This window comes from Hoplias malabaricus, chromosome 1 (genome assembly GCF_029633855.1).
Source record: "Hoplias malabaricus isolate fHopMal1 chromosome 1, fHopMal1.hap1, whole genome shotgun sequence".
NCBI classification, from domain to species: domain Eukaryota; kingdom Metazoa; phylum Chordata; class Actinopteri; order Characiformes; family Erythrinidae; genus Hoplias; species Hoplias malabaricus.
In genome coordinates, this window is record NC_089800.1 from 75,919,107 (window position 1) to 75,934,938 (window position 15,832).

The following is a 15,832-nucleotide window of genomic DNA, read 5'->3' on the forward strand; positions in this document are numbered from 1 at the left end:
TTTCGCTGTACTCATTCTGTTTGTTTTGCTCTGTTTAACCTCACCTTTGCAGTCTCACGTAAACATTGGTCCAGTGCTGTGATTAGAGACTCAGACGAAGAGGCGGGACCATCTTAAAGTGTCTGCAGCAGAACAACTCATTTTATCAAATGTTTTTAAACATGGGCAGCCCACAAGATCGATCGGGCGACCTTGTTTCACAGTTTGTGGGTTGGTGGGTTTCAGATCCCAAAATAATGTGCACATGCAACGAACAAGTGATTTTTTTTTCCTTTTTAAAATAGTTAAATATGGAATATTTTAAGAGACTTAACCCTTGTATTTCCATTTTCTGGCATAATCTGAACACTCTAGGAGTCATTTACACAGTGTCAGCATTTAATCACTGAAATTCCCTGGAAAAAATAATTCCTGCGTTCAGATTCCATTCCATTAAAACTCAAGATATCACCCTTCTCCTAAAAGTTATTATTTTTGAAGATATGAGGTATACAGTTCTTTAGTATCTCTTCAGCATCTAGCATCTATTAAAAGCAAAACTTTCAGCTCTTTTTCTGTCCAAACCTAAAAATGAGAAAGGCAACAAGCATTGTAGTGAAGACATTTCTTACCTTCACCCATCGAGCCCTGATGATGATGACGAGGATGAGGATGACTGTGGTGGGACTCCTCTGGCATGTCATTCAAGCTTCAGACACTACAGATACAACACAGACCAACAGGTCAAGGTCAATGCTAGATGCCTACACGCAGTTATTGAGTCAGTAATTCTCAGTATATTGTCACTGTCCATTTAAAAACATGCATCTCCCAAAATAGTAGCTTAACCAGAGAGGAAAATACCCTTCTTAACTTTCAATGGAAGTTGGAGATACGTTTTTAATTGGACAGTGATGATACGGCAGTATATTAACAGTATATGATAGGGTAAGGTATGGAAAATCTCAGATCTACTCCCAGAGTGTTGCTGGGTTTAGAGCAAAGCAGTCTGCAAATCTCTAAAGTATTCAGCATTCATTTTAACATGTGAAAAATTATGCATTTTTTGTGCAATTAGCAAATTTGCCAAACTTACATATTTACACTAAACTAACAACTTCAACTGACAAAAAGCAAATATACTTTAAACAAAGCACTCATTCTCAAACAGGGGTGCTTTGTATAGAGACTATAAATCATCATCATCATCAAAAAAATCATCATCAGCAATATGACAAAACATGAAAAATACTTTTATTTATTTCATGAACACGCTATTGAACACAGACGGTTAGTGTCGCAGTCACACAGCTGCAGGGGCCTGGAGGTTGTGGGTTCGATTCCCGCTCCGGGTGGCTGTCTGTGAGGAGTTGGTGTGTTCTCCCTGTGTCCACATGGGTTTCCTCCGGGTGCTCCGGTTTTCTCCCACAGTCCAAAAACACACGTTGGTAGGTGGTTTCGGCGACTCAAAAGTGTCCCTAGGTGTGAATGTGTGATTGAGCGTGTTATGACCTGCGAAGGACTGGCGCCCCCTGCAGGGTGTGTTCCTGCCTTGCACCCAATGATTCCAGATAGGCTCCGGAATAATACAGAATAAGCGCTTACAGACAATGAAAGTTTAAAAGTATTAAATGTTTTTATTTATTAAAAAGTTTTATTTTACTACAAATGTAATTTCAATCATTCAGAGCCACTTTTCCACCGTACTCCACTGTGCCTAAACAACTTATGTAAAGAATGTATGCCATATTATGGCTAATTGCATAATGTCATTAGGTAAACATGCTAGAATATCACAACATCGCGATATAATTTTTTTCCATTTAATCGTTTTGAAAATGATGACGATATTATTGCGAATGATACAATATGTGGCACAGACCTATACCAGATATTGCCAGCTGCCCTTACATGACTGTTTCACAGCTTTCTCTTTCATCCTGTTTAAGGGTGTGATCCGATAGCTGTACAATACATTTCCTCACGGAGGATAATGGGCTTTCTGTAATCTAACTGAACGGGACCAGGATGTGTCTTAGTACGCCACATTACCTTTGAGATAACAATCTTTTAAAGCTTCCCAGCAGCTCTTAAACCCCAAACCACCAATTAACATATATAATAATGGATCCTTTTCCTCCCTCTGCAAATCCGAGAACTGTGACACCACAGAACTGTCACTCATTGATGGTTTCAATAATATTTTGAACAGACTTCTTCCTCTTGAACTGATTGCGTTTCATAGCTTGGGCATTTAGATACATGCAACCGACCAAGTCCCAGGCATTCCAGCTGCCCCCTGCTTTGCCCTCCGCTCTGAGGAAAATGGCTTTGGAGTGTTATCGGCCTCAGAGAGAGGGAAATTCCTGCCATTCCAGCGCACAGAATAAATCAGTATTCTGTTCTAGCTTGTGCCAGCCACTCACCAACTCGCTGTGGCTCTGGACGCAGAGGAAGAGCTGGAGCTGCTGGACCACTGCGCTGCAACCACGAGCTAGTTGAAAGATTTTTAGGCATAGGTCTAATTCTCAGCCCTAAAAGGGACAAATACTGCCACTTGTCCACAGTGTGGAAACATTTATGACATGCTTTTCTCAAAATACCACAAGGATCAAAAACCACAGGGCTGTTCTCCCCTGTCTAATTTCAGTGCCTGTTCCTTTAAATGAGAATGAGCCACAACTCAGTTCACCGCAAAACCCCGGGAGTGAGGAGCAGGAGCTCTGGTTGTTAGCTATTTCTGTTCAGTTCTCTATCCTCTCCATTCTGTGCACCTGTTGTGTTTGTTTTGATGTGTATCCTTGTCTTTGCACCCTCATATATACGCCGGTCCAGCTCTGTGATTGGAGGAACTCACAGGAGGAGGCGGGACTATTCTGAGGTCTTTGACATAGGATGCAGGATAAAATCAGAACTGCTCATTTTCTCCCCCCATGTTTTTTTGATTTATTTAACTCACAAAAATGACTGTTTCACAGTGTGCAGGCTGGTAGACACCAGATCCCCAAATTAATGTGCACATACGCTGAGCAACTGAACCATAATAAATGTTATTCCAAGTTCAGGCATTAAATAATGTATCTGTAACAACTTAATTTCTGTAGACGTCTAGTTCCATTTGGCATCAGTGTTAACCATTCACCCTCTAACTTTCTTTGAGTGGGGCATTTGACGTTACAAAAATAATTACTTTGTTTAGATCTCAAAATAGGCGTAGAGTTTGAAGCAGATACTTCTGAAAAAGGGAATTTCTTTTTACTACTGATCTATACGGAGCCCCTAAGATTACATGGTGGTTGTTTTTAATAAGGTTTCAGAAGTATCTGCAAGATAAAATATTGTATCTATGACACATAGGTCTCCATAGGTCTGCCATGACCATGGTCTTCATTGCCCATCAAATCACAGCTGTGGGTTCATCACCAACCAGCTCTCAACTTGAAATCAAAGGGATGTAAGAAGACTTGCATACTTATTATCGGATAGCCACTGTCCAAACCTTCCATACCATGTGATCGCTTGAAACATCAGGGCCTCTGAGGCTGCACAGCTTTCTGCTGGAGCACGATCATGCTCCTCTACTGGTCAAGCTCCTCTAATGAGCTGAGACCAACCCTGCGTTTTCCCACATCAATAACCAAGCCTCACTACCACAGATTAGTTCTCAGCTCTTGAAATAAATTAAATTAATCCAGAAGACTGGGCCCGTGAACTCCTCTCCGGCCATTTCAGCGGAGCCTCTGCTGTTTAAAGAGGAATGTGCTTGAGCGCAAGATCACAGCAGCTGAAATTCTTCAGGGATTAAGGTCCACATTGTTCCTCGGTGTGATCACTGACCACTGCTATGAGCTGACAGCCAGCTCAGCCGAGGCCACTGCCACAACAGCTCCGTCTGGTATCTCACAGCAGCCCTTGGTGAAGCCCAGGCCTTAAAGCAGGTTACTAAACACATTCAGGTCAGTGGTTCAACTGTAAGCACATTGTCTTTACTAATAGACACCACTAGAGCAACTGTACGCTGGCTAAATAGTAGTTGAGAGCTAAAGAAACTAGGGATGCATCACTTTGGGATTTGGAGGGGAATGGCTATAATATACTGTGGCTACTACAAATTCTAATTATCCTTCATTTGAAAATATTGTTATTATTATATATTGAAATCTAGTTATTTATGACCGTTTTCTGAACTTAATAGAACACTTTTCATGTTTCATTAAAAAGAGATAACTAAACTTTTTCCTTTTTTTTTTTTTGAAGGCATTAACTGTGGCCTCTGTGGGGTTTGATCCTTGTAGTATATTCACCAATGCATGCCATAGATGTTGACCGACACAGACGTGACATTGAGACCCCAGGAGATTGGTTAAGCTTTAAAAGGGGGATATCTCCATTATGTTTAAACACATGAAATACTATTTTAAAAGACTCTTTTACATACTATTTTAGATACCAAGGGCTATATGCTCAGGAAGTCCAAATGTTTTGTAGGAACCCAACATCATGATTAAGATGCACACAAATTTTCAATTGTGCAAATCTGGCATAAATTGAAATAGAGCAGATGCATTCATTATCTGTAAGCGCATATCCAGTTGCAGTAGGTCTGGAGACTACCTGGAGTTATTGGGCGCAATGCAGGAACACTCCCTGGAGGGGGCGCAAGTCCTTCACAGGGCGACACAGTCTCACACACAAATTCACACCTACGGACACTTTTGCCAATCCACCTACCAATGTGTGTTTTTGGACTGTGGTAGCACCCGGAGGAAACCCACACGGACACGGAGAGAACACACCACACTCCTCACAGACTGTCATCTGGAGCGGGAATTGATCCCACAACTTTCAGGTCCCTGGAGCTGTGTGAGCGCTACTAACTGCTTCACCACCGTGCCGCCCGTGTTAAATGCAAAGCTGTGTAAATATGGTTAATCAAGAAGAATCTGGGGCAGCACGGTGGAGCAGCAGGTTAGTGTCGCACTCACACAGTTGTGGGTTCGATTCTCGCTCCAGGTGACTGTCTGTGAAGAGTTGGTGTGTTCTCCCTGTGTCTGCATGGGTTTCCTCCGGATGCTCCGGTTTCCTCCCACAGTCCAAAAACACACATTGCTAGGTGGATTGGCGTCTCAAAAAAAAGTGTCTGTAGGTGTGAGTGTGTGAGTGAGTGTTGCCCTGTGAAGGACCGGCACCCCCTCCAGGGTGTATTTCCCCGCCTTGCTCCCAATGATTCCAGGTAGGCTCTGGACCCACCGTGACCCTGAACTGGATAAGCGGTTACAGATAATGAATGAATGAAGAAGAATCTGTTGAAGATTAAATGCTCAGGTAAAAATAAATCTTTATCAGTAAATTGTTTCAGTACATTTTTAAAGGATTAGTCATGGTCTCAAAATAATTTTCTATGCACACTTCAGTGCACTGTCAGATCTCCGGACTATTTCATAAACGATGAACAACTCAATCTGACGTAATCAGATATTAAATATGAAACTTGCAAAAGACATAATGGACTGGTCTGGGAGTTGTCAGACAGAACCTCACCATGCCTCACTGTCAGCATTTTCATTTTTGCCAAAAACAACACAAGTGTTTCCTATCTGTCTTTTACTGTTATTGCTGCTACAAGAAACTAAGATTAAGAAAATACCACAAAGGTTAGCACAGATGTGTAATGGCCCACCAGGCACAGAGTCAAACACAACTGGAGAACATTTGTTCCCACAGCTGATAAAACGCACTAACCGAAACCTGACCCATGAAATGACCGGTTCCCCCCAACCCCCTCAACCACCACCACCTCCCCTCAACATTACCATCAACCCATGGGACATCTAGGACTTTTGCTCTAATTGGATACAGATGGGATGGCTAATCATCTCCGTTTACCACCTTCTGCGCGTTCCTCTATAGGCGGTAATGTTTTCTGGAATCTCTCAGCAGGTCAGAGGGGAGCAGTCAAATTTCCTCACATGGGAACCATGGTAACCTCAGTAGAACATCACATTAAACAGTCCTCCAAAGGACCATGAGAACGCATCTTATCCCATCTCATCACGACTTCTTATCCGCTTTATCCACTTCAGGATCACAGTGGCAAAAGGACATCCAAAAAAGCCAAGACGCCTCTCCTGTTCCACTTCCACCATCTCCTCCTGGGTGATCTCTAGGCATTCACAGGCCAGACAGGAGATAAAACCCTTCTGGTCGATCCTCGGTCCACCACAGGGTTTCCTCCAAGTTGGCCATGCCTGGCATACCTCTACTGGGAGGCTTCCCGGGAGGTATCCTTTACCAGATGCCTTTCTGGAGCTGAGTGTTTAGTGGTAAAAGGGCTTGTGTAGTCTAATGATTTCCAGTGCTATGTTGTTGGGAGTTGCCACCTGGTTGGTCTCAGCATGAAAGGCAACAAGTAAGGATCATGTGGAACCACCACCTGCAAGATCCAAAGTAGGGCTGTGGTGCAATGACTGTTGGGCACAGGGTGGCAGCAAAATGACCCCCTGGTGGCATGGAACTGGGCAGTAGAATCGATTAGAATTGCTGCTGCATGCATTGGCACATTTCCACTGCCTGGTACCTACACTACTGTACTAGACCACAGTTGTTGTGGTTTTCCACCCCCAAATAATACCTGCTCTGTTGTGGTCCACTGAGCATTGCAGGGCAACAGGTGGACTACAGTCTGTATGCGTACAAAACAACAAAATGCAAATGTATGGACAGGGGAGCTGAAGAAACAAGGAGGTCATAAAACTGTGACCATGTAGTTTCAGATTGTGTTATAGATAAAACACAGACAGATTCTTAAGTTGGGTATGTTTTGGGAAATTTCCTTTATAAACACACTTACGCCTGGCCCGACAAGTCCTACATTCCACAGACTATACAAAGAACATATTTAATATCTCAGTGCAATAAACAGATACCTGTTGCTGTGCAAGCTCAGTTGTATGTGTACATCAAGGATTTTGCAATGGCTTTGAACATATCTCTGATTGCGCAACTAAAAACTCATCTTGGTTGAAGAAAACAAAGTTTTTTAAAGTTATTTCCAACAAAAAGTCCACTAATGCCTTAAAAGTGTCTTAAGTATGCGCAGATCTATGACTATGCAATTAGCCCTGTCTCCTCATACCCACCCCTCTGCTGCTCACCGGAAGCTTAAAAAACCTTGCGCACAAATTGATGAGAATGTTTCCTTAGATTTGTGATGTCAGAAACACTTCAGTTTAAACAAACAAAATTTGTTTAAAATAACAGCTTCATATTCATTGTGATGTTCCACCAACCTGTAATATGGAAAACAAAACCTCTGTTGTTGCCACTCCAGACCCAGCACTGCAGAAACTGTACTATGTAACTTTTGGTGGAGGGTAGGAAACCACTGTCACACTCAATACCCCCTCCTCTTGATTTCAGGCAAGTGCTGTAAAAATCAATTACACTCTCCAACTGTAGGGCGAGACCAGGTGCAAAAATATCAAATCTTACCCAGCAATGCTTTAAGGCAAAAATGTCTTAATACCTCTGCATTTCTACTACTATAAAAATAATTTATGATCATATTCAAGATGGCTGTATTTCCAGTTTCTATTTTCTGTAAATGTTGGTGCTTCAGGTGACGTGCGCTGACAGATGATAAACATCAGATCGCAATTTCGACATTGATGCATTCTGACAAAGGAGTTCGCATTCAATAATAAGCTCTTACGCAAGCATTTCATATCCAACGCACTGTTTCAAATCAATTCATAAAGTGTAAAGAGCACTGTGAAAGGAAGGGGAGTTACTTAACATAAAGAGTATGTTGCAATATGTTGTTGTGGGACAAGACGGTCAAAGGAGGAAGGAAGTGGTGTCATTCCGACCGCATGAGAATATTTTAATGTATGCCTGGTCAACACACGCCAAAGTTTGGGCTGAGGAATATGATATAATTTGTGTTCTAAAGGCATTTGCAAGTAGCTCATTTAATGGAGAGGAAATACATGATTTAAAATGAAAGGAATCATAGTGAAATGTCAGAATATGGATCTAGAGGAAATTCTCCACTCCTCGTTGGCCAGATTCTCAATGGACGTCTCAAATTCTCCCAGTACTATGCTCCAGGATTCCTATTAAAGCATATTCACCAACCCACACACTGATCAATTTTATATGCCTCTTATTCCAACCGCTATTTCTTCACAGGCAAGTTATTTTAAACGAACAAGCATCATGTGGACAGAGACAGGGGTGTCATTAACTTTTAAAAATTTGTTCTACCATAGGAGAATGCTAACAGCAATGCTAACAATCAATTTTGGTGCTGTTAATGGACCAGCTAAATCAAACATAAACAGTTGGGGGGGGGGGGGGTGGTTCAGCAAAATATATATATCACAGATATACAGCAACCTCCCATCTGACTGAATACCAGTCAGCTTTATTTTTTCAAATTTTTGTGAGTTTATGAGTCATTTTCTATTAATTTCTGTCTGTATTATATACAGATTTGTACACGACCGTTAGCCTTTCCTCCATTTTGTATCTACCTCATCGCTCTACAAAGCCACACCTATTCAGGTCACAAGAGCCAAAGAAGCAGCGCTAATGGTTCTTTTCGAGGACACAAATTGGCATGTCAGTGTTTCCCAAACTCACAAAATATATTTGCCCCATAAATCTACAGAGATAAATTGTTCATTGTGCCGAGTTTGATTAAAATATATATTTTTTTAAATTACCCTAGCAAGTTTTTTTAATATTTTGCGCTGTGTTCCATTTCCCCAAACTTATCTGACGTCTGCAAACATATTCAGCTTAAGGAAGTATTCAGCTTGGTGATAAAAAATGTCTTCCATGTTAGGTGTTTAGATATGTTTCAAAAGCAGAGCTTGGTACAAATTGATTCATGTTGCTTTCACTTTCAAAGCTGTACAGATCTGCATTCTGAGCTATACCCCCACTAACTAGCCCATGGAGCCAGACCTTGTTTTTGAGGTTTTACAGGGTAACACACAGCAGCAGGAAAACAATGCATTTTACCAGACAGTTTTCTTTTTTGGCTCAGATGCGATCTATTTCAATTTTAATTAACAAATATAACACTGGGAATGTGTGGTACCCTGTGACAGATTGGCTTCCTGTCCAGGGTGTGTTCCTGCCTTGTGGGTAGGCTCTGGATCCACCGCAACCCTGAATAGAATGAAGTGGTTACATAAGATGAACAAAGGAATGAGTGGTTTAATGGTGGTTTAATAAAAATGAATAAATAAAATTGGTCCCACCATTAGTCCCAGCATGAATTTCTTTGCCATGAATGGATTTAAAAATATGACATTACCCTCAGACAGGTCTTTGCAGGATTAGCATGCATGATTAGCATTTACACTGTGAGAAAGACTGACAATTGCTTCCTTAATGAAGCACTTCCAGCTGAGACAAAGAGACCTAGCTTTCAAGCAGCTCTAAAAATAACTGCTCTGACCAGACTCCTCATTCTTCCGCCACAACCAGGCCATGCTCGATTCCAAAGCCACAAACCCTGTCCACTAAAGTGGACCCATGGGAGCAGTGGATTACTCCACAGGCCTCAGAGGACCACAGACAATGAGAAAGTGTCATAGTCAAAGGATTTACAGACGAGGCAGTGAAGTGACAGCTCGGAGCAGGGTCCAGAGGTGCCCTGCCTTAGACAGAGGCTTTATTATTTCAGCAGCACGGTGCATGTTTGTCTTGGCTGACCTCGCTCTTACCCTCCTGTGCCCTCCTCCCCCTTTAAAGAGAAAATTCCCCTCTCAACACACATTTACACATACACAAAGTAAGAGGAGTGCCCCGTTTTCCCACATTTTTCCTGTGGCAACTCGCCATTTATCCAAGACACAGCAGGGAGACGACAAAACGCCATCACTCACACCCACCATGGTGCTCCGCACAGCATCGCTTTTTATGCAGTCCACAAGCCACAGTTGGTATTACGAGGCTTTAAAGTTCTGCAAAAACACTAACAGTCTCATGAACGCACTGACTAATTAGTCCCTTTATTCGGGCCTGGAGTTCAAAATGAGCTGACTATAACAAACCAGTCCAGGCCATGCCTTATGTGTGAACTTGAACTGCAATAAAGTAATAAAATGAAGAGATGTGTGATATCATTGACCTAAGACATTTGAACCATGTATCATTATTAGAGATGACGCACTTTGTATCCTATAAAAAAATATCAGCACTGCCCCCAATTCACCAATTACCAGTGCACACAGAGCTACCCATGATATTGTCATGAATGAAACACCACACACTTTCAGATTGCTCATGCCTGACTGACAGCTCCAGTCCTCAAAACCTCACAGGAGTTTCTCACAAACTAAATGTAAACAAACACTGCAGAGGGCATTGAAACCATAGCCGCAGATAGACTCATATGTTTGGTGTCTTTCAGGCACAATGTTATGGTAGCATTAGCCCCGCCTACTTGTCTGTGTCTCTCCAGTCACAGCACTGGACCCAAGTTTATGTGACTGCCCAAATGCCAAGTTAAATGGAGGAAAACTAACAACGAGTATACTGAGAAATTACAGTGAAAATAAACAAGAAGAAAACTGAGCAAAAATGGCTCTCTCAGCATAACGTGACATTGTCGCTCCCCTAGTGGCTACTGCACAGTGCATGTGTTTTCAGTGATAAGCATGGAATGGAGAAAGCGCAGCCGAGGCATCACCTGGATTGGAACTAATGTGGGAGCCATCAAAATCTGTCAAGATTTTTTTCAGCCACTTTAAAAACCTAATGACAGTTATCGACTGAGCTGCAGAGATGCTGTGGTAAGACAGCTTTGTATCAGAACACCCACGATGCTCTAGCGATAAGCAGCCGGCGCAGGAAACACAGGCACACTGACATCCTGACCGCCTTCTCTAATGGGTTAATCATTTCCTGAGTCAGACCAAGAAACCACGGCAAGATTTACAGTAGCCCCAGACCCATTAGCTCATTCCAGCTTTGCTAAGGCAAAGGAGTATTATAATATTCCTTACAATAACACCAGGCATTTCATGAATGTAATATCCTCTGTAAGAACTGACCTTGAGCTCAACCCAGAATGCCAGCAGTCTCTTTCAGGAGTCTGTTGTTTCTCTAGTGTTATGATCAGGGTCATGGTGAGTTTGGAGCTTACAGGCAATCATTAGGAGCGGGACAGGAACAAGGCCTGGACGGGGCACCGGTCCATCACAGGGCATCGCACACTCATACCTGTAGACATTGTCACACACTCAAAACTGTGGACAATTTCACAGAAACAGGGAGAAACTTCCCACAGACAGTGACCTGAGTTGAAGATAGAACCCAGGAATTTAGGACCCTGGGGCTGTGTAGCAGTGACGCAGTGCCACAGTGTTGTCCTCAAATTACACGAATAAAAGTAAAATTTCAAATAATTAATACATTTTCTCTTCAGCTAATGCACAATGTCTATACATTTAAAAATTATATTTTAGGCCATTAATATAGAAATAAATGTTTTGTTGCTGTAAAACATTTCCTTCAAAGTTAGCAACTCTTCAGCTGCTCAAGTTTCAGCTCTTATCAAGGGAGGATCTGCTCTCAAAACCTAGACAACAGCTTCTCAGCATTTTTTACTTCTACTTTTCAGCCGTGCAGCGCTGGCTGTGAAACAGTACCTCTGGCATGCAGGACAGGTCCACAGGGGACATTTTTGGAGGACAAGGTCAAAGTAAAAGACCAGGGCTGTCTAGGAAACAACTACAATGTTCCACTTACATAAGCACTACACACTCACATATGGCGTCTTGATTAAATCTGTGAGAAAGTATAAGACAAAGTTACTTTGAGTCGTACATATGTCAAATAGTGCAAAATAAAACAGAACCTATAGGAAAATAATCACCTGACTCATTAGAGTAACAAACCTATCCTTAAATTGCCCAAATGTTGTGGAAAAATGTACAGAATATGTCCTTTAAAAGCAAGACATGGTAATATTTTTATCTTAAAATTATCGCTCCAAACGCCTTGTGATGTTTAACTGACCTGTAATAAGGAGAATAGAGCCTCTGCCATTGCCACTCTTGGCTTAGCACTGCAGAAACTGTACTATGTAATGTTGGGAGGAGGGTTGGAAACCCAAATGAAAATGCAAAGGCACTGAAATTTGTTTTTTATAATACGCCCCTTTGAATTAGCTCATTAATTTTAGCCTTTTACTGCATTAAGAATCAGGAGTCAGAATTGATAGTGGCTTAGAAAACATGCTCCTGTGGCATCTAAAATGTTAATCTTATAAGATTGTATTGCTGTAATTTTATTCAAGCCACTACCACTCCAATATTCATAAAACTTTCAGAAAGTTGTGGTTTTCACACGAGTCATAAGTGTTTGATACCATTGACCAGAATCTATCAGACAGGTTGACTTGTATCACTTTGTAATGTTGTATGTTGAAGATATGTGTAGAGATGAATAAAGGTCACCTGAAATGGACGAGCGGAAAAGAAGATAAGATGAATAAAGGTTTTTCTTCCTCTACACCGTGACACATCCCCATTCTTGTTTACTGGTGCAAATTATGGAAAATGATGTACACGTAATGCTGTTAAAAGGGGAATTTCAACCATTGTAGATGAAAAGCATCTGGTGGAACCTGCTTTATATATATACACAGTGTTGATTATAAACAACCATAAATGCCTTTGATTTTAATGCAATTTTAATAGTGAAAATATAACTAAATATAAACGACAAGCCTCTGTTTTCTTTGACTACTCTTGCTTTACAGTGACTTGCATGCACCACTCCGGGAAACCAGTTTGGACACCTAATATCACATTACTGTCATATAACAGCATCTCAGGCTGCATGTTCATAATCATCACATACATCATCTCTTTCTGGGAAGCAGCTTTTCTGAGGCATTAAACTCTTCAGACGTCTGGTTCCATAGGTACCACAATGCTGTAAATAAATCGTCTCTCTGTCTTTGATGTGGTTCACATCAAACCACTCTGAAAGCCTTTGTTTTGTTTTAATGATTCACACAGACTTTTTGGAAACAAAATGGGCTTGGGACCTGAACATTTCTTCTATCCCCAGGACTGACAGGAAATTTGAAGGAGGCAGGAATAAAGAGACAACTCTTTCTCCTCCCTCAATATCCATGGCAGAAGTGTATCTAACACTCAACAACTCAACCTCAGGTGCTACGGCTGGCAGGCTGTGGCCTGGGGTGTGTGTGTGTGTGCTCACTGCCCCTGTGAGTGTGTGTGCATGTGTGTGTGCTAAAAATGCAGCCTGTTACGCTGTGGTAAGGAAGGAGTCATTTTACCAACTTCACATATGATGCACTGGACAAACTCCATCCAACTGACAAACTAAGCATCTGCCACGGCTCAGGGAACGTTGTAAACAACATGAAGCTATAAAAGGCTTGTTTACATTCAACATTCAGACTTCACTGAAAGTGCACAGTGAAATGAGTGTTTGTTTATGTGTGTGTGTGTGTGTGGGTGTGTGTGGCATATGGAAGACATGAAGACGAGGTATGGAAGTTACAATACTCAAGATGCTGGAACACACTTTTCACAAACAGAACTTTAACCCACTGACGTGCAAATGGTCGTCCGGGAATGACCAAAGTTCAACCTAAAAAGAAATGTTTTCCTTTGTAAAGTAAACACGAGTTATCAGTCCTGTAACTTCTGGCCTTGCCAAGCTTATGTGGACATTCACTGCAGAGTAGGTACAGTGCCTGATGAAAATGTGTGAGACCAATGAAAACGTACAAACCAACAGCAACATTAAGGATACACTGGTCAAAATTTAAACTTTAGCATTCTGTCCTAGAGCTGGGCAATTAACTCAATCGATATTAAGAACTTGTAACTGACAATTGCCTATATTGATTTTTATTGTAATTATGTTCATTTTTTTTATTATTGTTTTAACACTCCGCCCCAACCCTACATGACTCTGCATCATCCAGTCTACCATGTGGAAGCAATATAGAGGAGAACCTAAACACTGAGTCTAACCGAGCAACATGAGAATCATGTACCAAAGAAAACTGCTGTGTCTGTCGTTTGGACAGTTTTAACACTTACAGTACAAATCTTGTCAGTGAACTGTGTGAGCAACAAAAACAAAACAATTATTAATATTAATCATAATAGGGGGCACCTGAGGGCAAGAGGGCCAGTGTTGTATTTCTTTCTTTCTTCGCATTGCATGTAAACTACACTCTGTCAAAATAGTGTCCAACTCCCTACATAGTGCACTGTACAGATCATAAAACTGATATAACTGCACCTCGACAGTGCACTACATGGTAGAAAGAGCTAGCTGAAGATTAAAATCCATTACATATGTTCTTATTATGAGGCATTCAATGCACTTTTTGAATACAGAAGCCGTTATTGTAAGTCTTACGTAGTGTGGAGGAAGATATTTGTGATTCAACGCAAAAGCATAAACCTGCATACTGGGTATTGTCAAGAGGAAAATCATGAATGTTTTTTCAAGAGAGATTTTACACCCAAAATAAATGTTTTAAAATACCTTAACACAAGGGCAGCTCTCAGTAGCTGTCAGCTTTTTAGGTCAGCAGGCATCTTCCATGCTTATCTAAAAATCTCTTTGGCTGCATATGGAATATGAGAGGCACAATCTTAGTGCACATCTTTCACTCTATACGAAGAGTGGAACATCTCCTTGTGGCCTAAATACCTTCTTTATCTCTCATGCCTTTAGAGACAGCAAATGTGCTTAATCCAGAGCTAAATGTTTTGGTGACACTTGGTAAAGTATCAGAAAGGAAATGGACATTTTTCTGCAATGCTATTTCAAGTTATACACGTTTTAGAAATGTTTATGTCCATCTCAATCTCTGCTGATATATTATCCATCCAAGAGGGTGTAAAGCGCACAGTTCACACAATTCTCAGAGTGTGTACAATGACCCTGCTTCACCTTTCATCGCAGTGTGTGCAGTGTTAGCCTGGTGTGCTGGTGTTGTTTATAAGCTACAAGACGTAACATGATGGATATAAGCAATCCATGTCTGAGCATTTCGGGTTTGAAACTGCAAACACAGTCTCAAAAACATGGATTCAGACAGACAGGGTTTCTGATGTCATAAAATTATGGAGCTAATCACATCAATTTGTAGACAGGGGAAGTGGGCGGGACTAATTGCATTCAGAATGTAGGCAACGGTGTAACATTACATCTAAGACGCGTTACGTGCATTTTTTTTTACATGGGACTAATTTTTAATCAGTTATTCTGAGGAAAATAGACGTGTTTTAAGCGTTTAATCGATTAACTACATTAAGCTACATTAAGAATATTAATTAAAAAAAACAAAACAAAGCTGAACAGCTGAAAGACAGTCAAATAGTCTCTGTTTTTAAAGAGAAAAGCCGGTAACAACAGATGGAAGTACCTTTGAAAACATCTTATTTTGCGTAACTCCATGAGAAACAGAGAAGTAATGACACAACACCACAGCAGCTGCGGTATAAACAGGGGTTTAGACGAAAAGCAGCTTCAGTCAAAACCAAAATAAAAAATTTGGTTTACACTTCTGTTCACGGAGCTCCTCATCTTCAGACCTCCTCAGTCCAAAACATTAAAAACAGATGTCAGCGCAGAACAAGACTACATATTTGAAGAGAAATTAAACTTACCCACAACGGCTGGATTCTCTGAGGGGCTTTATCTCAGCTCGCGCTCTCGGGAATCATCTGTTTCTGACGCTGGCTTTAAGTCCTCGCTTTAGTTCAGTTCTGCTTTGCTCTGCTCTTCATCCACATGGAGCTCCAAACCAACTCGACTTTACTTTGCTGAAGTTATG

The 15,832-nt window shown here is 41.3% G+C and overlaps 1 protein-coding gene across 1 annotated transcript in view; it reads right to left on the reverse strand.

Annotated features, from left to right (window-relative positions):
* The window catches only part of LOC136698920 (pleckstrin homology domain-containing family G member 3), a 69,699-nt gene extending 53,867 nt beyond the window's left edge, over positions 1 to 15,832 (reverse strand). The window contains exons 1-2 of the mRNA XM_066673465.1: positions 15,666 to 15,832; positions 612 to 697 (exon numbers count right to left, since the gene is read on the reverse strand). Coding sequence (XP_066529562.1) covers positions 612 to 678 — 67 coding nt within the window. The 5' untranslated portion in view covers positions 679 to 697; positions 15,666 to 15,832. The remainder of the gene's footprint in view (positions 1 to 611; positions 698 to 15,665) is intronic.